Source organism: Oratosquilla oratoria, chromosome 23 (assembly GCF_046742065.1).
Source record: "Oratosquilla oratoria isolate Oo_2021 chromosome 23, ASM4674206v1, whole genome shotgun sequence".
Classification (NCBI taxonomy): domain Eukaryota; kingdom Metazoa; phylum Arthropoda; class Malacostraca; order Stomatopoda; family Squillidae; genus Oratosquilla; species Oratosquilla oratoria.
Window position 1 is genome coordinate 6,294,841 of NC_134799.1, and position 25,458 is coordinate 6,320,298.

General features: G+C 43.5%; 3 protein-coding genes across 4 annotated transcripts in view; 1 reads left to right on the forward strand and 2 right to left on the reverse strand.

Moving 5' to 3' along the window:
* The window catches only part of LOC143037925 (innexin inx3-like), a 9,000-nt gene extending 7,647 nt beyond the window's left edge, over nucleotides 1-1,353 (reverse strand). The window contains exons 1-2 of the mRNA XM_076206600.1: nucleotides 399-1,353; nucleotides 1-31 (exon numbers count right to left, since the gene is read on the reverse strand). The exon at nucleotides 1-31 is cut by the window's left edge and continues 132 nt beyond it. Of these exons, the coding sequence (XP_076062715.1) occupies nucleotides 1-31; nucleotides 399-574 (207 nt within the window). The 5' untranslated portion in view covers nucleotides 575-1,353. The remainder of the gene's footprint in view (nucleotides 32-398) is intronic.
* LOC143037924 (innexin inx2-like) overlaps nucleotides 1-25,458 on the forward strand; it is a 51,704-nt gene that overhangs the window by 24,219 nt on the left and 2,027 nt on the right. The window lies entirely within an intron of this gene.
* Nucleotides 8,617-25,458, reverse strand: part of LOC143037926 (innexin inx3-like) — a 28,652-nt gene continuing 11,810 nt past the window's right edge. For both annotated transcript variants that reach the window (XM_076206601.1, XM_076206602.1), the window contains exons 4-7: nucleotides 23,979-24,109; nucleotides 23,340-23,484; nucleotides 9,560-9,775; nucleotides 8,617-9,403 (exon numbers count right to left, since the gene is read on the reverse strand). In XM_076206601.1, the coding sequence (XP_076062716.1) occupies nucleotides 9,167-9,403; nucleotides 9,560-9,775; nucleotides 23,340-23,484; nucleotides 23,979-24,109 (729 nt within the window). In that variant the 3' untranslated portion in view covers nucleotides 8,617-9,166. The remainder of the gene's footprint in view (nucleotides 9,404-9,559; nucleotides 9,776-23,339; nucleotides 23,485-23,978; nucleotides 24,110-25,458) is intronic.

Here is a 25,458-nt window from a genome sequence, read left to right on the forward strand (position 1 = left end):
GTATGCAGCTTTTGAACCGTCATTATCACGTCTGCAAAACAGGACAGTAGATCAAAAATGTCTTAAGTTCCGATAAACCACACACAGCAGACACACGCTCACACACACATAGCAGACAGACACAAACTTTTTTGAATGAATAGTGTCGGAGTAAGTAGCTGTAAAGGGTGATAGGAGACAACTACACTGGTCTTCACAAGACTCGTTCCAAATAGATCATACAGCATAAACTTTTTTTTTTTTTTTTTTGTAGATTTAAAGCAGTGGCAAATGTGTGATATATCATTTACATATGCTAAGTTAAGGTGCGGTTGGGTGCGCCTATGGTAAAAAAGCAAATGTATTTTTTTCAGGAAAAGAAACATTTTACATGTTGGTTTGTACTAAGATATACTTACTCTGAACTCTTGCAATGGATGGTTGGTTGGAAGAGCCTGAAGGCGACAATGAAAATGCAGGCTACGAAACAGACGAGGGTCGTGCCACGGTAGTGGAGTCTGAAGACGTAGCCATCAGCGTTGGTCTCCCACTTCCGGGGGCCTCCCGTGGTCGGCTGGAACATCCTCAGGGCCATTTCCTCTGAGGATCAACGATACAGCTCAGCTCGCAGAGGACCTACCTGAAGGAACAGGACGCGGAGCCTTTCACATGGAGAGTTTGGCCATGCTTACACTAAACTAGTGGCAAGTGATTAGTCAGTAAGTGTCACGTGATCCCTAGGCGCCATCTGTGTTTTGCCTCCCCTTCCCTTAGTTGTGTACATATCAATAAGCTAGTATCTACACACGTACGTACCTGCCTGCATAGCTATAGTGTGTACCATGAAAACGCGGTTTCCATAAAGGAATGGAATTGAGGAACGTGGTTGAACTCGCCGACCAAACTCGCCTATTGGATTCGCTGACCAAACTGGCCGACCGATCTCGCTGATTGGAGTCGCCGATCGAACTCACTATATCCTTCACTTGCACACATGAGCTATCATGGTAAGATACAAAAAACAAACAAACACACATACCTTTACGGGAAAGGGCTGGCCGAGTTGTCGCCTGACAATGTCGTAAACACACAGTTGCACTATGCTTTACTTGCCAGACGTCTCTACAAGAGAACTTCGAGGCATACATACGCTCCCCCTTTACCTAAATGCACCTATCACCACGTATACATTCACTCCCTTATGAACACATCCTATAATAAATAATTGCATGATATATTTTCTTTGAATCCAATTTATTTGGTTAAAAACGGCGTTTCACTCTCCCCCTTTTCTCCTAAACAAGCAAACATCACCGACCAAACTCGACGACTAAACTCGACGACTGAACTCACTGACCGGAATCGCTGACTAAATTAGCCAACCTATATAATATGTATATATATATATATGTATATATATGTATATATATTTATATATATATATGCATATATATATATATATATATATATATACATATATATATATAGATGTGCAGAAAAACTAATAGGAAAATAACAAACGAGACGGAGCGTCTGAGTAGACGAAAGCGCTCGGTCTTGTTTCTGTTATTTTCCCGGTGGATTTTCCGCATACTAGAATCACGCGTTCAAATGATTTCTTCTGCATATATATATATATATATATATATATATATATATATATATATATATATATATGTATATATATATATATGTGTGTGTGTGTGTATATTCGAGTTACACATACACGGAATTTTGCGTTCAACCCATCTCCAATATGATAGTACAATTGGTAACTATACGAACGCGGGAAAGTATTTGCACGATATTGAGTGAGTCCCAGTGAACAGAGATACATTTTTATCAACCACAATACACATTAATTCTAAGCCATCAATACCGGGAGACCCGTGGAGGCCAACATGCAGAAAGATATATATATATATATATATATATATATATATATATATATATATATATACATATATATCTATAAGTCTAAATAGAAATATTCTTCTAAAAACGCTGTGGAAGTCGGGGAAAGGTGGTATTACGGTGACACTTTGTTCTAAAAATATTCCTGAAAAAGCGCTTGGGTAAGTCGGGGTCAGATGGTATTCTTCTTCTTCGCGTTCCTTTTCTTCTTTTTCGCGTTATTCCTCTTCTTCTTTTTCTTCTTCTTTTTCCTCGCGTTCTTCTTCGCGTTTTTCTTCGCGTTCTTCTTCGCATTCTACTTCGCGTTCTTCTTCGCGTTCTTCTTCGTGCTGGGGATCCCGTGTTGGGGTTCCGCCCCAAGGCCAAGGCCGAAGGGGAAAACGAGAGATTAGAGCGCGGAAAGCTGCGGCCGTAGGCCGCTGTTTGCGCAGCTAAGCCCCCGGCGAAGCCGTTGAGGGCGAAGCCCACGGCTTGTATATATATATATAATGCAAGCAATCACATCATCGTGACACGAAAATGCAAAATAACCACAGAAGGGAAACTTGTAGACAGTAAGTACTCTCGTATATTACATCTTGAGACTAAATAAAAGAGATACAGAGTTGTGTTGACATGTATCAGGTAGCAACCGTAGGGGGGGGGGTAGGGGGGAGACAATACAATGCGTGTGTGTGTGGGGGGGGGTTGACTTTGCCTTAATCGACCTGACCGACACAGTTCAATCTGGGGGAAACATCTTGATCACCATTTGGATTAGCAATCTATCACATTTAAAATATCTATACCTTAAGTTTATATTTTTTTATTGAAAGCGCCTGATATTAAGCAAGACTCTATTACATTTATTTCATGTAGGTTTTTTCGTTTGGCTAAAATTGTTGCCTTAAAGGCACTAATCAATATGATGGTTGTATAATGAAGATGTAATACACAAAAGTACTTATTGTATACAAGTTTTTCTTCTCTGTTTATTTTGCATATATATATATATATATATATATATATATATATATATATATATATACATATATATATATATAATTATATATATATGTATATATATGTGTTCATATATATACATATATATGTATATATATATATATATATATATATGTATATATATATATATATATATATATATATATATATATACCTTTATATATATATGTATATATATGTTTATATATATATATATATATATGTATGTATATACTTATATATATATATATATATAATATATATATATATATATATATATATATATATATATATATATACATATACATATACAGCACCCTGTAGAATACACAACGCATCTATAAATAACTCCTTTAGAGCATAAGCCTGTTGTCGAGCTCTGTTCGTAATGCCTACAGCGACCCCCGACTGCATGACAACAAATAACATCTTTAGATGCCATGATGGACTGCATCAGCAAGAAATTCGGCCGTGAAAGCAAGATTCCTTCGGTCCGTTAAGTTTTTAGGCCAGTGGTTCACAAACTATGGGTTGCGAGATCAATTTTGATGGGTCGCTGGGACACGGAAAATTCTCACTTTTTCAGAGTATTTCAAATACTTGACTAATTTAGTTTTCTGAAGGAAATGCAGTGCCATGGATTATGTTAATTTAATTTTGTTACAGAAAAGATGTATACATTATCTTTTCCAAGGTAAAGGGTATATATATCACTCTCCATTCTGTTTCTCTTGACTTTATTCTGGGTCGCGAAGGAATGAAATGTTCCAAATATGTTCGCTCACAAAAAAGTTTCAGAACCACTGCTTTAGGCAATCACATCGTCTATTGCCTATGAGAAATAAGGCTGTCCATGGCGAACTTGAACTTGAGCAGGACAAAAGTAGTGGTTACACCCGCATAATAGAATCAGGAATTTTTCGTTTTTTTCGTATATACGATATTGTGGAAATACACCAGAAATGGAGGAACAAGAGAAAAAAAAAATGTGGCAACGTGCACTTGAACTCTAACGTATGGAAGAGTCACTGGGTATCTTGTTATTCCTATAACACTTGGATACCAAAACATGCGTACCAAGTCGAAACTGATATCTCACTCTCGCAGTCACACTAATGTTTAATTAAGGGAAGGCAACAGCATTCATTCCCTGGAGTTATTTTGAAATACTAGCATATTTACGCCATGTACGAGCTGGTATTAAATCAATTGTTCAACTGATGCACGTGGGTGACGCGGCAATGTATACACATGTGCACTTTGATGTTTTCTTTTTCGTGTTTTCAGTGAAATCTTTGCGATTTTTTGCTATTTGGTAATTCCAAGCTGGCAACACTGAGTGGGTAGCCAGTGGCTGGTGAGATGCCAGATTCTGCTTTTCAAACAGAGATAGGCGGGATTCAGTCGTAGTGGGATTCGGGAGTACTTATCCTCTACGCATTTTTTTTTTTTTTTTTTTTTGTAATGTCACAACATTGAATATGGGTCGTGTGAAGAAAAAGGTGATGATGTGGAGAGAGAACATCAGAAACAGACACTTAGAACTATTGTCATTAAAATGATACAGGCCACATGGAGGAAGAGAGAGGAGTAACTAGTACTCCGTGACACACCCACCAACGCCGCCACTACCACCACCACCAACGCCGCCACCACCACTACCACCACCGCCACCACCACCACCACCACCTCTCGTAGCATTTCATCTCGGGAATCTGCCTGTAGTGCCACCAAAAGAAAAAGAGTATTTGATAAGCCAATGTCCAGTGCAATATCTAGTGATGAGAGTGCAGTATCAAGTGGAAAACTCATAATCAATGCTGTCAGTTCAGAATGAGGGAAAGATCAATCGGTTTCAGAGATTGTTTAGCAACACTGGTATAGTATGCCTGAACTAAACGGGTTTTCTCGAAACTTAACTTTTCTACATTGAAATGGATATAACTCCATTATTTCTGGTCAGATTTAATTGCACTTGGTCTCATTCTAATGAAGACACTTTGAAGAATAAAATGCTTCATGGATATTTTGCTGTGGTACCCAGATTTTTTGTGGCATGATTTTTTCAAGCCCAATGTAAACAAAAATAATGCAAAATTATAAATATTCACAAATACATTAAAATAACTTGGAAAGAGTTAACTGTGGAGGAATTTCTTTAATTATGTCTATAAAATCACCATAATTTTTTTTTTAGCAATATCCTCCAAGAAGCGGCAGTAAAATAGCGCTTCGAAAATTGATTATTTTTTTTAATTAAAGAAATAACTGATTTGCATGATATTTACTGTGTATGATGTCATTTGTGGTCTTCATGATCTGTAAAAAATTCAAGAGGTAATTCCAATAATTGCGTGCATGATTTGACTAAAATGCTGTTACCTTCCCACCACAATAACATAACAAAATTCATAAGAACTACCTTTAAATGACGTCTTGCTCTCAAAGCTGTGGGGGACTGACTACAGTTCCTCTTTGAAGAGGATCTTGCGTCTTGGCAGTCCTTGAGCAACTTCACTATAGATGTGGTGCTTAGCAGTGGTGCCGCGTTCTCTACACTGCCGTTTAGAATGGGAGAGTGTTGCCATACGGGGGCATACATTTTCCTCGGGCGCGTGCTTCCGATTATATACAGGTTGACTTTCAAAAATCCGGCAACCTCGGGACCTGAGGACTGCCGGATTTTTGAAAATGCCGGATTTTTGAAGTTTATAATATTGTATGGTGTACCCCGTATATATTTAAAGAAAATTACCACCTGTACAGCCCTTTAATGGGAAAAATAAATACTAAGTGAAAAGCAAAGGAAATTTTATTATTCACGAACTAAATAAAATACAGTAAAGATAGTTACATAGAATTTTAATTCAATTTTGATAAAACATATAAAACTGATCCTCCGAAGAATTTTAATTAAACTAAATAAAATACTCCGTACTGTACTTCTTAGGAAAGAAGCTAAATAGCAGATGGGCTTTTTACACATAATGTCGCAAGTTTCACAAATGGTTCGCACAGACACATTGGTACCAATTTTTTTTCTTTTTTATTTCCACTTTCTCTGCGATCGATAACGCGTTTTATGTCACCTTTCTTCTTTGTTGATTTCATATTGGGGCTATACAACAACAAATAAATGCTATAATGAGGAGAATAATGAGAAAAATGAGCAGGATTACTTGTTAGCAGGTGGAAGCATGAACCAACAGCTGATTCTGGCGTAAGCGGCAGCTCCAGAAAACAGTGGCGCACCAACGCGGGAAATATGAAAATCAAAATGCGCTCCCGAAATCTGTCCCGGATTTCTGAAGGTTCCGGATTTATGGTTGCCGGATTTTTTAATGTCAACCTGTATTTACAGTAAAGGAAAACGTTTGACGGCATTATTACTTAATTTGTACTATTGTCGTTTGTTCTCTCTCTCTCTCTCTCTCTCTCCCTCTCTTTCTCTCTCTCGTTCATTTTATAATTTAATATAGAGATAACATGACTATAAAACTACAACACAAAAATATAACTATACAATAACAACAGAAATATTTATTAAACGACAACAGACAAAAAATTATAAAACGACAACAGAAAAAATAAACAAATGATAAAAAAAAAAAACATTTGTACAATTAAAATGCGTTGAGTATGGAATCTGATGGTATAAATTTGAAGCATGCTCCATTTTGATTTTCCTTTACAATTTATGAGATTTGGCATAGAGCCTTTATTGTGTCTATGTGTAAATTATTGCGTAAATCACTTAATTAAATGTAATTTAGAATACCGGTGCTCAAGAAGAAGGAAATGGTGCGTTTTTGGCTTTTGTAAGAGATCTTGGGGATTCGTAACACTTGTTGCTATGAATACAGACAAAGAAATGACGGTGTTTCATAGCAAGACAAGTACTTGTCAAACTTTGACAAAATGTTGGTTCTAGTTTTTTTTTATGATATATTCTTGAATGTGTATAAGGCCCTCATGCCCTAAAATATTCAGTAAAATCTAAAAAATCTCTTTCATATTTTTATCGCAAAAAGAAAGCTGCAACTTAAGCATAGAATTTTTTTTCCTACACCGTAAAACGTATCTTTTGGGGTGCAATATTTCATAAGGAACATGATTTATCTTATTTGGTGCCAATATTTCATTTCAATTGTAGTGTATTTAATATTGATTGAGTGTGATACTTTCCCAGGTGTACCACTTTGACGATTTATCATTGAATTCACAATCTTGTAACCACTTTATCTCTTGTAAGCCACGATTCCTGGACGGGAATCGAAACGTCGGGCAAATAAACCCTTCAATTGAATCTGGTGTTTACAGTTTTCCAATATGGACCCCAGACTCTAAATCTTAATTATATAAATGTATATGTATATATATATATATATATATATATATATATATATATATAATATATATATATATATATATATATATATATATATATATATATATATGTATATGTATACCACACACACACACACACACACACACACACACACGCGCGCGCGCGCGCGCACGCACGCACTCACACACACACACACACACACACACACACACACACACACACACACACACACACACCTGTATATATATATATATATATATATATATATATATATATGTTGAGGTATATATATATATATATATATATATATATATATATATATATATATATATAGTATTGCAATTGACAGCATTCTAGCAATTGATGATCTTATTAGTATTTTCTAGGTTTCTAGGGTGAACTAAGACGAGTTCACCAAAAATATCCATTCAATATCTTACTCAATGCCTCGTATGTTATCAAATGAATGTTTTTGGTGAACTTGTCTTTGATCACCCCCCGAATGACCGGATCCTTGATATAAATCTAGAAAATACTGATAAGATTATCAACTGCCAGAATGCTATCGATTTCAATACTACTTGTATACAAGAGAATATGATCTCATTTTTTCGAACACACACACACATACACACACACACACACACACACACACACACACACACACACACACACACACACACACACACACACATACACATACACACACACACCCACACCAGACACACACACACACACACACACACACACATATATATATATATATATATATATATATATATATATATATATATACTGTATATATACATACATATATATATATATATATATATATATATATATATATATATATATATATATAATATGTATATGTACATGTATATAAATTCCACCGCATGGACTCGAACCTTTGCCTTAGCGACCGCTTATTATGAAGCAAAGACAATAGCTGTAAGCCAGCCAGGGCCTACGAAAGGAACGACCTGGATTACGACCTGGTAGTTCCCCGACGGTACTAGGCCAGCTCAGTCTCTATTCTAATTTCACCAAGTCTTTATTATGGCCAGCTATCCGACAAGTTGTGTGTCATTGTGACAAATGGAAATAAACTCCACCGCAAGGACTCGAACCTTTGCCTTAGCGACCGCTTATTATGAAGCAAAGAAAATAGTTTTGAGCCATCACATCTCTGACCCTTTCTGTTTGCTTCTTATGGCAAGCGTAGAATACGAGGGGAGTAGTCTCGCTGAAGGCACATATTAATCAAGGAAGGAAAGGGAACAGATAGCTTCATTAGTTCAACCGTAATCTATGCACCAGGGAGCACTTTATTCCTGCTAAATAACGGTCTTTTCTTTTACCGTGATTTCTGGTACACTTTCTCTTCGTCAAGCGTTTGGACAATGAAACAACAATTTTCAGCTTATCATTTTTATTCAATAAAGCACGTGTATCTTTGCGCGTATATGTAAAATGAGTAGATCAGTTACATTTCAGCAACTTTTGTATACCTCGTCCCGTGACCTCACAAACACTGACACCAAACAGGCAGCATCTCAGGACGCAGCGTTGGTAGGGCATACGTTGGAACACAATAAAGGTTTATAAATTCAGAACAATAGAACACGTGACCCATGTTCCTGAAAATTTACTTAACATTAGCAACGTTGGTATATGGTCGTTACAATTACGTTCATAAACCCGAAAGAGCCGTCAGGACGAAAAATCAACTTACGATGCCGGGCACTCGTCCGATTTTGGACCAGCGTTGGGGATCGCCATCGACCTTTCACTCAGCGATATCATAACTTCTTTTACTCGTGGTTGCCAGTTGTTGGCTGGGTTCTTGGTTCGTCGTCGTTGACGATGCCCTTAAGTTTCTAACTACCAACCACGTGAACATGGATCCAGTTCCAACTGCAGCAAACAAATCAGTTACCTACATCATGGTGTTAATGGTTCGGAGGCCTCCGACCGCTTTGAATCGCACACTTGCATTAGGACGTCTCTGAAAGTCACGGTGTCTAGATTTCGGGCTAGGAGTTCTAGAAAGAAGATGTCTCCAAAGGCCATCTTCCTCAGCGTGTTTTTGACGTCTCCAGACACGGTCAGCTTACCATAGGACGCGATCATCCCTGACCTCATGGCGGAGCTCATGTAAAGCAGTATTTTGAATACCACCTGTGGAAGGAAAGAACAGCTTCTGAAGGCCGAAGACCAATTACGTATCTTTAACCAAGAACCAGTTCTGTTAGAATTACAAAGCTGACAATCTGAACATTACATGGAGTTACTATAAATTCACCCTGTATATGAATAAAAACAAATGCAACAGACCTGAGCCGCTGTGATGGTCGCTACGGCAACGAACCAAACCCATACGCAGATGAAGACTTTCTCTGTGAGGGCATTCTGAGGCAAAGTGCACAACATATTTTCTATCGAGAGATCTCCATTGGACATGAAGGAGATGTAAGCACAACGCATCATCCTTGGGAAAATTTCGTAAAATTCATCTTCGAAGTCACTTCTATCAATGATCAAGGACACAACCTGTGGAGGAGTAACACGGGTCACTGATGACTGATGATATGATACATCGTCGCATGATTCAAATGTGCCCTATGAACTTTGCAATATATATTTTGCAAATAAAACATTGCCCTCCGTTTGCTATATGCAGTAAACATAGCATTAACCCACAATTCGGAATGTCATACCCAGGGATCTCGAGACAAGATACTGTGAAAGATGCAGCTTACAACAAAGACATGTCTTACATATTGTATCACCACGATGTAATCACCCAATCAATATGGTGGATATCAATAAACCCCATAGAGGAGTATCTTATATTAATCGCAAAATTGTGTCTGTCAGCATTCTACCCACACGGATCCAGTGACTGAAGAATTCCATTTGTATGCTGTGGTGTAGTGCTGTCCTGGGCCCTGGCGCTCGACACGACGAGCAGGGCGCCATAGGTTTAGAAGGACTCTTGGGCACAAGGCCCTCGTTGTTAGATATGTAGGACAAGGCGTAGATTTCCCTCTGCGTAGGGAGTGCGACGTACACACCAAGTCAGTCTAGAACTGTCCCTCATACGGTGAGCAGCATGTGGCTCTCCTATTGTGATTCGCCTCTGTACGCATAACCCACTTATTAATAAAGACTCCAAACGTCCCCTCGCGTTTCTGTTGCACACCAGGATGGCGCAGTGAGTAGGATTGCTTGCAATTGCTTGCAATTGCTTGCAGTGTGTAACTATGAAACATGGGACGATACGTGAATCAGTGGCGCGTACTGACGGAACTAGACCATAGGCGACAGTGCAGTGCAGTGCCGATACAGTGAGCATGCACGGGACCGTGCAAAATCGTGTGATAGTGATAGTGGCGTACCTTCGAGCACGTAGTGGGGCAAACAAAGAGGCCTTTGTCCCACCGCTCCACCCTGCACGGTGCCCAGGCCAAAGTAGGCCGTGCGGACGAGGAGGCCTTTGTCCTGCTTCGCCGTGCTCACCGCGAGTGCCATCAGCCTAGCTGGCTCGCACAGGCCACACCCACCCAGCTTAGGAATCGCCACGCTGCCTCTGTAAACCCGTGACAATTACGTCACCGCAGGAGGAAGTGGCACCACTGCCACCCACCGGAGGCATTGAAGGGGACCGTCTCGGACGCCCAGTAGGACCTGCACGCATGCACCGTGTCACTATGCAAGGGGTCCCCCGCCAGACGCACGCACTCCCCGCCCCTTCTCCCTGGAGGACCGGCACCTGCCGTCCTAATGGCTTCCGGGTCATCGCCCTTCACCACCTGTCAGCGCCCGCAATGCACTGCCCTTCGCAGGTGTGTAAATCACGGGGATAGGCCCACGCGGTCGACGCATCTCACGCGACCCCCTCCCCCCCAACAGGACACTTCTGGGTGACCGCCCCCCGTCACCTGTCAGTGCCCGTGCCGTATCGCCTGACAACGCAGGTGCGCAATCACAGGGATAGGCACTAGGCACCTAGGCATGTCGGAGATATCTAGAGCTCTGCAGCCGCCGCTCTCAGTGCAGACGACGCGGTCGACGTATCTCACGCGACCCCCTCCCCCCCAACAGGACACTTCTGGGTGACCGCCCCCCGTCACCCGTCAGTGCCCGTGCCGTATCGCCTGACAACGCAGGTGCGGAATCACAGGGATAGGCACTCGGCACCTAGGCACGTTGGAGATATCCGGAGCCAGCCTACAGACGCCGCTCTTGGCGCCGACGACGCGCTCGACGTATCTCACGTGAACCCCCCGCAACGAACGCTTCCCGGACCCCGTCCTGGCGATGACATACGCAAACAGGTGCGCCGAGCTGACATTGCCCATGGACAGCTCCCGGCCGCCACTCGCGACTGCTTCCTACGGTACTTTAGTGAAGTGCTGGTCTCCAAGGACGACCCCAGCATCGCCTGCCCTAGGAAAGATCATGGTTCTCCCCCCCCCCTTCGTGAGAACCCACCTGCAAGCCGACGCGACGCCCCACGCCGCCTGCACGCCCAGGCAGATACCGCTCGCATTTCAGGTTCAAGCGAAAGAAGACTTGACTCAATGGTGCAGCAAGGTATCGTCACGCCCGTCGTGAGGCGAGCTCTGTCGCCACCGCCCGTACTGGCGCCCTTTGAGCACTGGGCCGACCTCTCCGCTCGGCGAAGGATTGGTCGTCCTCATGCGCGGACCGTGACTGAAATACCGCGCACCTCCGAGGCGGAGGTGCGCGGTATATCAGTCACGGCTTACGGTTTCCGACGGATGCCGAAACCTGATACGCCACTACCACTGGAGACGCTTGCTACCATCTGGGCCGCACCCAATCGCAAGCCATGCCCGTTTGGATGGCCCCACTTCTCGTGGATGACGGACCGTCGCTCGTTCATCCCCTTCTTCACGTCAGGAACTCCGTCACCGGCGGGAAGGGACAACTCAACACCGCCAACTCAACACCGCCAACTCAACACCGCCGACTCAACGCCAGGACAACTCAACACCGGGACAACTCAACACCGGGAGAGGTGTTGAGTTGTCCCGAATGAAAAAAAATGCAAAGACAATGAAAAAAAATGCAAAGACAATGAAAAGAACCAAAAGTGTGGTAATCAGAATGAAGAAATAGATAGGAGACAATGAAAAGAAATGTAAATGTTATGATGATGTATGATAATTTTGAAAAACATATTTGTGAATATCATAGTTGACTTCGTTAGATCAGATTTACCATTTGCTTTATAAACCACTTCGCCTTAATAATGATAATAATAATAAAAATAATAATAATAAAAATAATAATAATAATGATAATGATATGATAATAATAATAATAATGTGTATACATTGTGACGAATGTGGATAGGAGGCAAGGGAACACGAGCTGAGGGAAATACTTTTATTCCTGACTAGTTTCGCCTAAGTGGCTTCTTCAGAGGAACATAGTTTGAAGTCAAGTTGGTCAATTTATATGACAAAAGAAGGAACGTGGCAAAGTGTCAGGTGTGGCGGGCTGTCACAGCGGGTGGACCAAGTATCCGCCTGTTGTTCGCGTGGTTGAAACGTCCGTCTGGATCAGGGGCTCTGGATCGGCAGGAAAGAAAGGCGATGGAGTCCGTTTTTATCAACATCTATGATAACATCAATAAGAGGACTGGGGATTTAATATGGGCTAAAGCAGCAGCACGCTTTGTCGTAATGAACAATAAACACAGAGCCCCTGATCCAGACGGACGTTTCAGCCACGCGAACAACAGGCGGATACTTGGTCCACCCGCTGTGACAGCCCGCCACACCTGACACTTTGCCACGTTCCTTCTTTTGTCATATAAATTGACCAACTTTGCCACAGTAGTAACACGAAGCAAGCATAGCTCAATACCAGTGTTGGTTGTCCATCTCTTTACATCGGTCTACGACTTAGAATTTTTGAAAGATATTTGTGAAAAAATATATATATAATTTTTTCATCACACCCAAAATGGAAATACTTAGTCAAAGAGGAAAAGAGAAATTTGCATACGAAGGACATATGTTTGTGTTTGATAAGTTTAGTAAAATAGATAATAATATAAAATTTTGGCGTTGTGATCAAGGTTCTAGGTGCAATGCAAGGATTCATACACAATTTGGGTCTGTTATCAAGGAAGTAAACAAGCATTCCCATAATTCATCTGTATCCAATGTAGAAGTGGCTAAAGCTTACACAGCCTTGAAACGACGCGCCGTAGACACCATTGAAAAACCAAGTGTAGTAATAAGTGAAATATTAACTAATGTTTCACAAGTTACACTTGGATCATTACCTGATGCTTCAGCTATGAGAAAAACGATTAAACGCAAAAGGAGAGCCGTAAGTGCCCCCCCTCCGACTCCTGTAGATCTTCAAGAATTAGAGTTGCCACACCAGTACAAGATTTACATTCCAGAAGAAGGGAGAGAAGAAAATTTCCTGATTGGAGATAGTGGTCCTGGATTACACAGAATTCTGCTTTTTGGAAGAGAAAGTTGGTTGCAACATTTACAATCGTCTGATACTTGGTATGGCGATGGAACTTTTAAAATAGCACCAAGATTATTTTCACAGGTTTACATTATTCTTGCAAAGAAATTCAATGGTGTAATTCCAATTATCTATGCTCTTTTGCCAAATAAGCAGCGATCAACTTATTCAAAGATGTTTGAAATGCTGAAAGATCTCGAGCCCACACTAAGCCCAACATCTATTATTTGCGACTTTGAGCACGCTGCCTTTACAGCGTTGAAAGAAGTCTTTCCAGAAGTTGAAATAAAAGGATGTTTTTTCCATTTATCACAAAATATGCACAGAAAGATAACTGCCATGGGTTACACTTCTATGTATAACAACGACGCTAGCTTTGCCCTAAGAGCCAAGATGATATTAAGTTTAGCATTTGTTCCTCTCGCTCATATTGATACTTATGTTGATGCCCTCTCTGTGGACATAAATGAGGAACTTGCAACATTGCTGAATTGGTTCGAAGATAACTATATTGGAAGACCAAATCGACGTGGAAACGGCAGAAGACCTCCACTCTTCCCCCCTGAAATGTGGAATGTGTACGAAAGGACATTACAAATGGAAGATCGGACAAATAATCATGCTGAAGCAGCTAACAGGAGACTACAGACAGAACTCGGAATGGAGCATCCTACTATTTGGAGATTTATTAAAGGACTGCAGAAGGTGCAAAGAAATCGCGATGCATTTTTTGAGCAGTTGATTGGGGGACATCCACCCCCTCCTAAACTGAAGAAGTATATGAAGGCAGATGATAGAATTCGGCATATTGTTTACACTTTTTCCGAACGAGCCCCCACAGAATATTTGAGGGGAATTGCATACAATTTTAATTAAATTCCTTCATTACCTTTCAGACTTATGTTGAAAATGTATCCTTTGTAAATAGCTTATATTTAATTTTAAAAAGTTATGTTTTTAAATTGTAGCCGTTTTCTTTAAGATTCAAGCCAAGTATTTATTTATTAATCTTTAATGTTTCAAATAATGTTATATAACAAATAAATTACTTAGTTAAGTATCTAAAGTTTCTATTTCCTTTAAAATACAAAATAAAAAAAGTACTCTTAATATAATATACTTTAGTTTGATTTAACTTTTAAGATGGGTTCTAGGAAAACTCCCAGTGGGGAAATTACCATTGGGAATATTTCCCCAAGGAAAACAGCCAGTGTTAAGATTGCCATTTCAGAAAAATTGCCATTTATTAAGTAAAAAAAAAAAAAAAAATACTTTCAAAATAAATCTGGGCAGATTATCTCAATCTCTATTTGTTTGTCTCTTTTAACCTTAGGATTAACTTACGGTATCCTCCTTTGATATATGCATCTTGATTAGCCTTTCCTGGCCAGGAAATTTCAAACAAAAACGTCGCATAAAAATATATTGTGTGTGTGTGCGTGTGTAATGTATCTACATACATACATATGTATGCGTATATATATATATATATATATATATATATATATATATATATATATTACATGCATATAGAAACGCATATAAGAATACATTTAACCATACATTCAAACACAGGAACATACATTTAATTATGTATGAAGATGCATTTACACAAATATGTACATTATATATATACACACACATATACTGGTTCGAACATACACATTATATATGTACATACATATACCGGTTAGAGTATACACATTATATATACACATACAAATATATATGGTTCTAAATAAACTTATTTATACATATATACATACAAGCAAAAAAATAATAATAATCATGAGCTGTAAATAAGGAATAACTTTATCGGTGACCTCTCCCGGTGTTGAGTTGTCCCGGTGTTGAGTTGTCCTGGCGTTGAGTCGGCGGTGTTGAGTTGGCGGTGTTAAGTTGGCGGTGTTGAGTAGTCCCGCACCCGTCACCGGCAATACCGGCGCCCCGCACTGACGACCCGTCGCCAGCCGCCGACACCGACGGAGCGCTCTGAAGACCACGCCGCGGCACGGATAAGCCCCGCCTACGGTCAGCCGCAGACCTGCGTGACCTCCGGGCTCCCGTCCGACTACTGCGCCCTACCCAACTCCATCCCTCCGTATTGGAAGCTCCGCACCGCGCCTTCCGCTGACGAACCCCGCCATCTCCAGGAGCGACCACAGGTCTTGAGAGAAGCCGCCCCGTCGCTTTCCTTCGGTGGAGGACATGTCGTCCTCATGCGCGGATCCCCCCACTTCCGCCGCTCGCCCAGGCTTGCGAGTAAGCATTCCCCTCGCCGTGGTCGTGCGAGCGCGGAGGGTTGGGGAGGTGTGGTGTAGTGCTATCCTGGGCCCTGGCGCTCGACACGACGAGCAGGGCGCCATAGGTTTAGAAGGACTCTTGGGCACAAGGCCCTCGTTGTTAGATATGTAGGACAAGGCATAGATTTCCCTCTGCGTAGGGAGTACGACGTACACACCAAGTCAGTCTAGAACTGTCCCTCATACGGTGAGCAGCATGTGGCTCTCCTATTGTGATTCGCCTCTGTACGCATAACCCACTTATTAATAAAGACTCCAAACGTCCCCTCGCGTTTCTGTTGCACACCAAGATATGCAAGCTAGCTTACGGTAAGAAAAGGAAAAAAAAAAAAATCCCCAGTGCATTTACTTGCTCCTCTCAATCTATAACTTACTTCCACCTCAACTCTTCCCTTTTGTGCCACATGTGACCCCAAATACCTAAAGCTACCCACTTCCCCCACACTGTCTCCTTTTAGACTTGCTTGCAATTCACTATCACCTTCTATCCTTGTACATCACATCTCTTTACTTTTACCCAGATTTACCTTCAACTTTCTCCTATCACATACCTTCCCAACCTCTATGACTAATTCTTTTGATCCTTCCTCTGATCCTGCCACAAGTGCAGTGTCGTCAGCAAACAACAACTGGCTCACCTCCTACTTCTCTCCATTTTCTGTAAACATCTCCAGTCCCCTGCCCATTACCTCACGCATCACCCCGTCCATGTTAACATAGCGTAATCAAATTAAAGACTTGTGGGCATTTGTCTGTTTTCCATTAAGGATGTCTTGTGGCAAGTGATAGTTGGCGCGCAAATTGGTTTTGGCGCGTATAGTAACCAAGGGTCAGCGTGGCTTGGTCTGGCATCTCCGTGCCCCACGCTGTTGTTCCGTGTTAACTCCGCCCCACCGTAGATCACGTGAGGGTAGGCCTAAAAGGTGATTGGACGGCGCATGGCAGCTGGCCGCTGGGCATCTGAATGCGGCGCGCTTGAGAGCAGGCACTCTAGGCACTCCAGTTCCTTGTGGCAAGTGATAGTTGGCGCGCAAATTGGTTTTGGCGCGTATAGTAACCAAGGGCCAGCGTGGCCTGGTCTGGCATCTCCGTGCCCCACGCTGTTGTTCCGTGTTAACTCCGCCCCACCGTAGATCACGTGAGGGTAGGCCTAAAAGGTGATTGGACGGCGCATGGCAGCTGGCCGCTGGGCATCTGAATGCGGCGCGCTTGAGAGCAGGCACTCCAGTTCACTCCAGCGCCATAGGTCGATGGGAGCGGTCACGAAGCAGTTCCAACGCCGAGAGTAAGGTTATTTTTAGTGTAAGTACACTTGCCACATTTCCGTATCCTCTGTAGTCAGACTCCGAAACTGTTGATACACATAATAAAGAGAGCCAACCCACCTGTGTTTATATTGCCCAGTGTGGTATAGTGTTATCAAGGGCCCTGGCGTTCGACACGAGCAGGGCACCATAGGTTTACAAGGACTCTTTGGGCACAAGGCCCTCATTGATAAATATGTAGGACGTGGCATAGTTTTCCCTCTGCGCAGGGAATACGACGGTATCCCCAAGTCAGTCTAGAACTGTCCGTCTTACTGTGAGCATGTAACTCTCCTATTATGACTCACCTCTGTACGCATAACCCACTTATTAATAAAGACTCCAAACGTCCACCCCGCGTTTCTGTTGCACATACATGGCGCAGTGAGTAGGATGCTTGCAATTGCTTGCAATTGCTTGCAGTGTGCAACAATGAAACATGAGACGATACGTGAATCAGTGGCGCGTACTGACGGAACTAGACCGATAGGAGACAGTGAACACACTGGACCGTGAGTGCAGTGTCGATACAGTGAGCATGCACGGGACCGTGCAAAATCGTGTGATAGTGATAGTGGCGTGCCTTCGTGCACGTAGTGGGGGGAACAAAGAGGCTTTCGTCCCACTGCTCCGCCCTGCTAGGTGCGGACGCCACCCGGCACGGGGCCAAGGCCAAAGCAGGCCGCGCGAACAAGGAGGCCTTTGTCCTCCTTCGCCTTGCTCACCGCGAGTGCCACCTGTCTGGGGCCTAGCTGACTCGCACAGGCCACACCCACCCAGCTTAGGAGCTGCCACACTGTCTCTGCTCCCCCGTGGCAATTACGTCACCCCAGGAGGAAGCGACACCACTGCCGCCCACCGGAGGCATTGAAGGGCACCGTCTCGGACGCCCAGTAGGTCCTGCACTTATGCACCGTGTCACTATGCAACGGGTCTCCCGCCAGACGCACGCACTCTCTGCCCCTTCTCCCGGAAGGACTGGCACCTGCCGTCCTAATGCCTTCCGGCCAGCACCCTCCACCCCCTGTCAGCACCCGCAATGCGCTGCCCTTCGCAGGTGTGTAAATCACGGGGATTGGCCCTCAGCATCTAGGCATGTTGGAGATATCAAGAGATCTGCAGCCGCCGCTCTCAGTGCAGATGACGCGCTCGACGTATCTCACGTGAACCCCCCCCCCTCCACGGGACACTTCTGGGTGACCACCCTCCGCCACCTGTCAGTGCCCTTGCCGTATTGCCTGACAACACAGGTGCGGAACCACAGGGATAGGCACTCGGCACCTAGGCACGTTGGAGATATCTGGAACCAGCCTACAGACGCCGCTCTTGGCGCCGACGACGCGGCCGACACATCTCACCTAGTACCCCCCCCCCACGCGACGAACGCTTACGGATCACCTCAACGTCGGAGACAGTGACCGCAACGCCGCCATACGGATTCACGGGGAGGTCCGAACGCCCCTCCTCTTCTTCGGCTTAGCCAGTCCCACTCGACTTCCCGGACCCTGTCCTGGCGATGACATACGCAAACAGGTGCGCCGAGCTGACATTGCCCATGGACAGCTCCCGGCCGCCACTCGCGACTGCTTCCTACGGTACTTTACTGACGTGGTGGTCTCCAAGGACGACCCCAGCATCGCCCCCCCCCCTAGGAAAGACAATGGTTCTCCCCCCCCCCTTCGTGAGAACCCACCTGCAAGCCGACGCGACGCCCCACGCCGCCCGCACGCCCAGGCCGATACCGCTCGCATTTCAGGTTCAAGCGAGGAAGACTTGACTCAATGGTGCAACAAGGTATCGTCACGCCCATCGTGAGGCGAGCTCTGTCGACACCGCCCGTACTGGCGCCCTTCGAGCACCGGGCCGACTTCTCCGCTTGGCGAAGGATTTGTCATCCTCGTGCGCGGACCCCTTCGATTCCGCCCCCGACGCAGTTTATATGCGTGACTAAAATACCGCACACTTCCGCCTCGTCCAGCGTGGCCTACGGTTTCCGACGGACGCCGAAACCTGATACGCCACTACCACTGGAGACGCTTGCTGCCCTCTGGGCCACACCCAATTGCAAGTCATGCCCGTTTGGATGGCCCCACTTCTCGTGAATGACGGACCATCGTTCGCTCATCCCCCTCCTCACGTCAGGAACTCCGTCACCGGCAATATTGGCGCTCCACAGTGACGACCCGTCGCCAGCCACCGACACCGACGGAGCGCTCCGAAGACTACGGGCCGCGGCGCGGATAAGCCCCGCCTACGGTCATCCGCTGACCTGTGTGACCTCCGGGCTCCCGTCCGACTATCGCGCCCTACCCAACTCCATCCCTCCGTATTGGAAGCTCCGCACCGCCCCTTCCGCTGACGCGGACCGGCGCTGTCCGACAGCGCGTTGACGCCCCGCCATCCCCAGGAGCGACCACAGGTCTTGAGAGAAGCCGCCCCGTCGCGTCCCTTCCTTCGGAGGAGGACATGCCGTCCTCATATGCGGATCCCCCCACTTCCGCCTCCGCCGCTCGCCCAGGCTTGCGGGTAAGCATTCCCCTCGCCGTGGTCGTGCGAGCGCGGAGGGTGGGGAGGTTTGGTATAGTGTTATCATGGGCCCTGGCGTTCGACACGAGCAGGGCACCATAGGTTTACAAGGACTCTTTGGGCACAAGGCCCTCATTGATAAATATGAAGGACGTGGCATAGTTTTCCCACTGCGCAGGGAATACGACGGTCCCCCCAAGTCAGTCTAGAACTGTCCGTCTTACTGTGAGCATGTAGCTCTCCTATTGTGACTCACCTCTGTACGCATAATCCACTTATTAATAAAGACTCCAAACGTCCTCCCGCGTTTCTGTTGCACACACACCCAGCTCTGTGCAAGTCGTAGTCAACCAGGGTGGTATCATCAACATACCACAGTCTTGTCTTATGGGTATATGTCGTGTGAGCATTTATATTGTGAGCATTTGTCTACGCATCGTTCTTAGCCATACTTATAGTAAAGCTCTCGTTTTAATAGTGTGTAAACAATCTAAGATAAGGCATCTATCGTATCGTGTAATAGATAATTAGTTTTATTTAGTGGCAACAAATCACAATAAACCATTTTACTGGCACATTAGGACCGAGATGGAAAAAAAAGATCTGTATTACGTTGTAGATATCATTGTTTACAAACTTTGTAGCATCTAGGAGGCGTAGCACTTGGCAAAAAAAAAGAAAGAAAGAAAAAAAAAAAAAAAGCGTCAGGCATAAAACCCTTACTTTTTCTAATCTCCAAAGACAGCATTGCAGAACATGGACACAGGTAAGCACCATTGATGCACCAATATGAAAACTTCTTAAGGGAGATATTTCGGTTCCAAATGATAGTCCATAACTATACCGTTTATCCACCCATCTTGACTGGTGTTAGAGCCATTTAGTGAGCTGGGGCTGCTCGAAAAAAAAAGGAAAAAAATATCAATATCGCTGAAGGGGTCGTCTGTTTTGCTATAGGACGACACTGTCAATTGAGATGGTTTGGGTTGGTATATATCGTGACGTCATCACCAAGAGATGGCGCTGTATGCTGTATTTTAGAATGGAAATTAGCAGACGACAAATATTTTCGTCAAAAAGCTCCCCACAATCTACATTTGAGATACAATGAATAACATTACGATATATATATATATATATATATATATATATATATATATATATACATATACACATAGATAATATATATGTATATATATATATATATACATACATATACACATATATAATATATATATATATATATATATATATATATATATATATATATATATATACATAAAGTTGTACCAGTATTGTGGCTACTCTATAAGTTAGTGTGATGTAAGAAGTTTGAAAAAACAGTAAGAGAAACTCTGAAAGTTAAATACAACATCCCTAAAGAAATTTCCTAAATTTTGTCCGTGTGAAGAAGGTGGTGATGTGTGGTTGGGCTTAGGTAGAAATCAAACATTTCACTTGTTGAACGAATTATTACAGGTAAAACTCAGGGTCCGGGGAGTCGGTATCACTTTTGTAAATGCGCGGTTCATAAGCCGATATCTCTTTTGTAAATGCTTGGCCCACGGGACCGCGTCATCTATGTGGCGAATCGCCAGGGGCTGGGCGCCGAGAAGATTCCTCGAGACAAGCTGGCGGTCGCCATTCGATGCCCTTGCTGACAAGCGCGGCAAGGATTGCGAGGGGACACGCCAGCTCGAAGGCCCTTTTCAGTTCCATTTATTACTACCACGCTAACGACAACACGATCATTAACGTGTTTTAAGAGAGCCATGATGTTGTCTGAGGTGCCAACATTTCGGCTGAACACGTGTGGGTGCAGGGCTCCCAGCCACCACAAGAGCCGGTTGAGAACGATCTTTTCCGTCGTCTTGGACACGTGGCTGAGTAGAGAGATAGGCCGCAGGTTGGCGGGGTTTTGGGGCTTGGAAATTGGATAGATATCATCCACCGATTTCCAAGTTGACAGCAGGTGCTCGGTCGACAATGAATGATTGATTAGACTTAAGACAGCTTGCTCGCCAACTGGACCTGCATGCGCCAGCAATATTTAGAGGACCCCGTCGGTATTGGTAGCCTTCTCTTGTCCTGATCGCCTGGCCTTTGAAATCTCCCTGGAGTCCGCTGTGTAGAAAAGTGAGGTTCAGTCTATTGTTCAGTATGTGAGTGGGCACTCAGGAATTAAGCAGCGTGATATTAGGGTTTTCCTCTCAGATGGTGGCCAAGTGGCACCCCGCTGAGTTTGATGGAGTCGGAGAATGAAGCGTGGGCGTTAAAGTCACCGGCCACCAGAATGTTTTCGGAGCTGGCGAATGAATGCTATTCTCTTGAGTCCAGCCGGTTCCTTGGGCTCCTGTAGATATTTCAAATGGTGAGGGGGTCACTGGCGAGGTCGAACCGGACCGTCATCTTTTCCATCAATTCACTACAGTGTACGGGATTGGCAATCCGGTGTTGAGGGATATTCCTCCTCACCAGCATCAATCACTGTTCGCCCCCTGCGACGTACAGCAGCGTGTAGAGGTGGAAGCCTGGCTCGTTTAGCTCACACTTGGCTGGAAGCAGGGTCCCCTGAAGTAGCACTATGTCCACATTTGTCTTCAATTATTGATTCCATCGGTCATTATATATCAGTTGTGCGGGCTGATTGACACCCGTCGTTGAGCTCTGATCCTTACCTCTTGAGAGCTGAGAGGTTGAGAGCGAACAGCCGTGAACCCCACCGAGTATGCCAGAAAGGACAACTGCCTAACAGTACGTTTCAAAGATCGTCTAGGTAAGAATGTACAGTAGTAAACATGCAGTTAAGTGACAATCATTAAGTCGGATTCAAATAATAAGCAACAACCATGTAAAACAATTCCACCACAATAAAACAGATTTATCACAATTGAAAGAATCTTCTCCAAAGTCAAACATTAGTCAGTACATTACAATTCAAACATTTATCAATCCTGATCGAGAAACAATTCCAATAATCCTAGAGACAAATCAAACCGATTACCTACGGTGTGTGTGTGATATATATATATATATATATATATATATATATATATATATATAATATATATATATATATATATATATATATATACACACACACTTGTAGTGACAGTTTGGTTAAATAACTGCTCACAGGAATCGAACCCTCGGCTGTGGGGCACTGTATCTTCTTTCTGCAAAGCTCTTTTGTACTCTCATATGAATCCATAGACAGAACTATGGGGTTTTAATACACATATGTATCAGGGTAAACTTACATAAGTACAATTTCATTGAAAATCGTGGGGTACTAATTGAAATTAATAGCTATTACTGTTTAACTTATGCAATTAAATGTGTGTGTGTGTGGGTGTGGGTGTGTGCGTGTGTGCATCCATATGTGTGTGTAAGATCTCTACATCTTGTGACCCCTAATTCCAACACGCTTGCGCTCTCCATTTCAGAATCTTTCTGACTTACCTTATGTCCATATTCCGAGAAGGTTTGTCTAGCGATCACGTCCATCAACATCAGTTGCAAGATGACGTTCACCAGGTTGAGGATCTCGCAGATTAGGTACGGAAAAGAGTACACAAAGTTGAAGCCCCGTGTGATCTTCATGTACCTGGGGATTGACCGTGGTGGTGCCCGAAAGAAGATGGGGATGAAGGAAAACGAGCACAGAATTAGACCAAGAAATTCTACGTCTATGAGTCCATATTTGCACTAAACACCCCACGACACCGACTCGACACGTACTGTGAAACATGACTCATGACTAACATGGTGAAATGAAGTATACGTCTGCAAAAAGTTGTTCAGAAACTGGGATTATTGAACAAGTGGTCATGTGAATTTTTTTCCAGTATGCCGGACACAACTCATTTGAGAGCACTATTTCCATTCGAGAGTGCTCTTAACGGAAAGAATATTCCATAGGGTAACTCTTCTGCCCACAACCGCTTTCAGGAAACTTCCATGGTATTCTAGAGCCTAAATGGAGCTTGGTCCTTACGTTAATTGTGGTATTCCATAATCGAAATGGGGCTGAATCCTTGCGTTCCTCCCTTGCCACTACAATGACGTTTAACAGAGTAAGGTTCAACAAGATCCACTTACCGGGTGATAAGGTCCTTCCTGCTGGTGGAATCCACGTCAGGTGTCAAGTCATTGGGGCCCTGAAGGAGGCGAGCCAGGTTCTTTCCCTCAATAGCCTGCCATATGGCGTGAGGGAGATAAAACAAGCAGGCCTGGAGGAAGCGACAAAAGAAAAGGTCAAAACAGAGGCAATTCAGGGATCATGAATCTGGATTTATGAAATTTGGATATATGCATACATACATACATACATACATACATACACACACACACACATATATATATATATATATATATATATATATATATATGTGTGTGTGTGTGTGTGTGTGTGTGTGCGTGTGTGTGTGTTAAGCTGGATAAGGCAAATTTTGATGAAGAGAGAGTTGGTTTTATTTAGTAATGAATTTGGGCGCCAATGTGGCTCGCGTTAAGGGCGAGAAAATGAGGAGGGAACGAAGCGGCAGGGGAGGTGACAACTGTGTTTCAAGTCGTGTCTCCAGGTAATCTGCTTGCTGGGGATGGAAGGAAGAGAGAAAGCAAGGAGCAGAGAGCTAGGCTCACGTATGATGCTCCGCGATGATCTGAATCTTCGGCGTCCGTTCAGCTCTTATATAGACGGACAAGCCATGACCCGTGCTCTTAGATGGGCGTGAGGTCAATTGTGATGCGTGGGAAGTCGGAGGGAAAACGTTTGACGCTGGTGATTCACGAAGAAAAAGGGTATGCGTTCCTCAATGAATCTAGTGTTCATGTCACGTGGCTAGCCGTGGTGCAGGCCATGGTTGTCCGATGCTGGTACTGCACGTGTTTCCTCAAGGAGGCTTTGTGGTGTCTTACGTGGTAAACCCCGGCACTGGTTAGTCATCTTTGGAGGCCTAACAGAGTCCGTCTTAGGCTGGTGAGCTGCACGTGTGTTTTGTCAAAAGGTCTTTGTAAGGGTCATGCAGTTGAGGGTGCACGAACGTGTCACAAGGGACAGCTTGCGGGTCAAAAAGGTTGGGAGGGCCAAAGAGATGAGGACGAAAGTGGTGACCGGGAGTGAGGACCAGGAGTGAGGACTGGGAGTGTGGACTATTAATAGTGTATATATATATATATATATATATATATATATATATATATATATATATATGTGTGTGTGTGTGTGTGTGTGTGTGTGTGTGCGTGTGTGTGTATGTATATATATACATATACACACACATATATATACATATACGTATATATGTATATATGCAGCAAGTACATATTATTTATATAATAATGATAAACGGTTTATTGAAAACATGGAAGCCGAAGGCTGAAAATGCACATATTAATGTAAGAGGGATTAACATAGATGGAGCATAATAAATGATTACCTATACATATTATGATGCTGGAGTGATTGTGCACTATGCAAATATGTAAAACATGATAGATACGTCTAAGTGTTAATACTATGTTTGGATTAGATGTTGTTTGATAACTGTGCAATAAAAGGTATGGTAATGTGTTTATA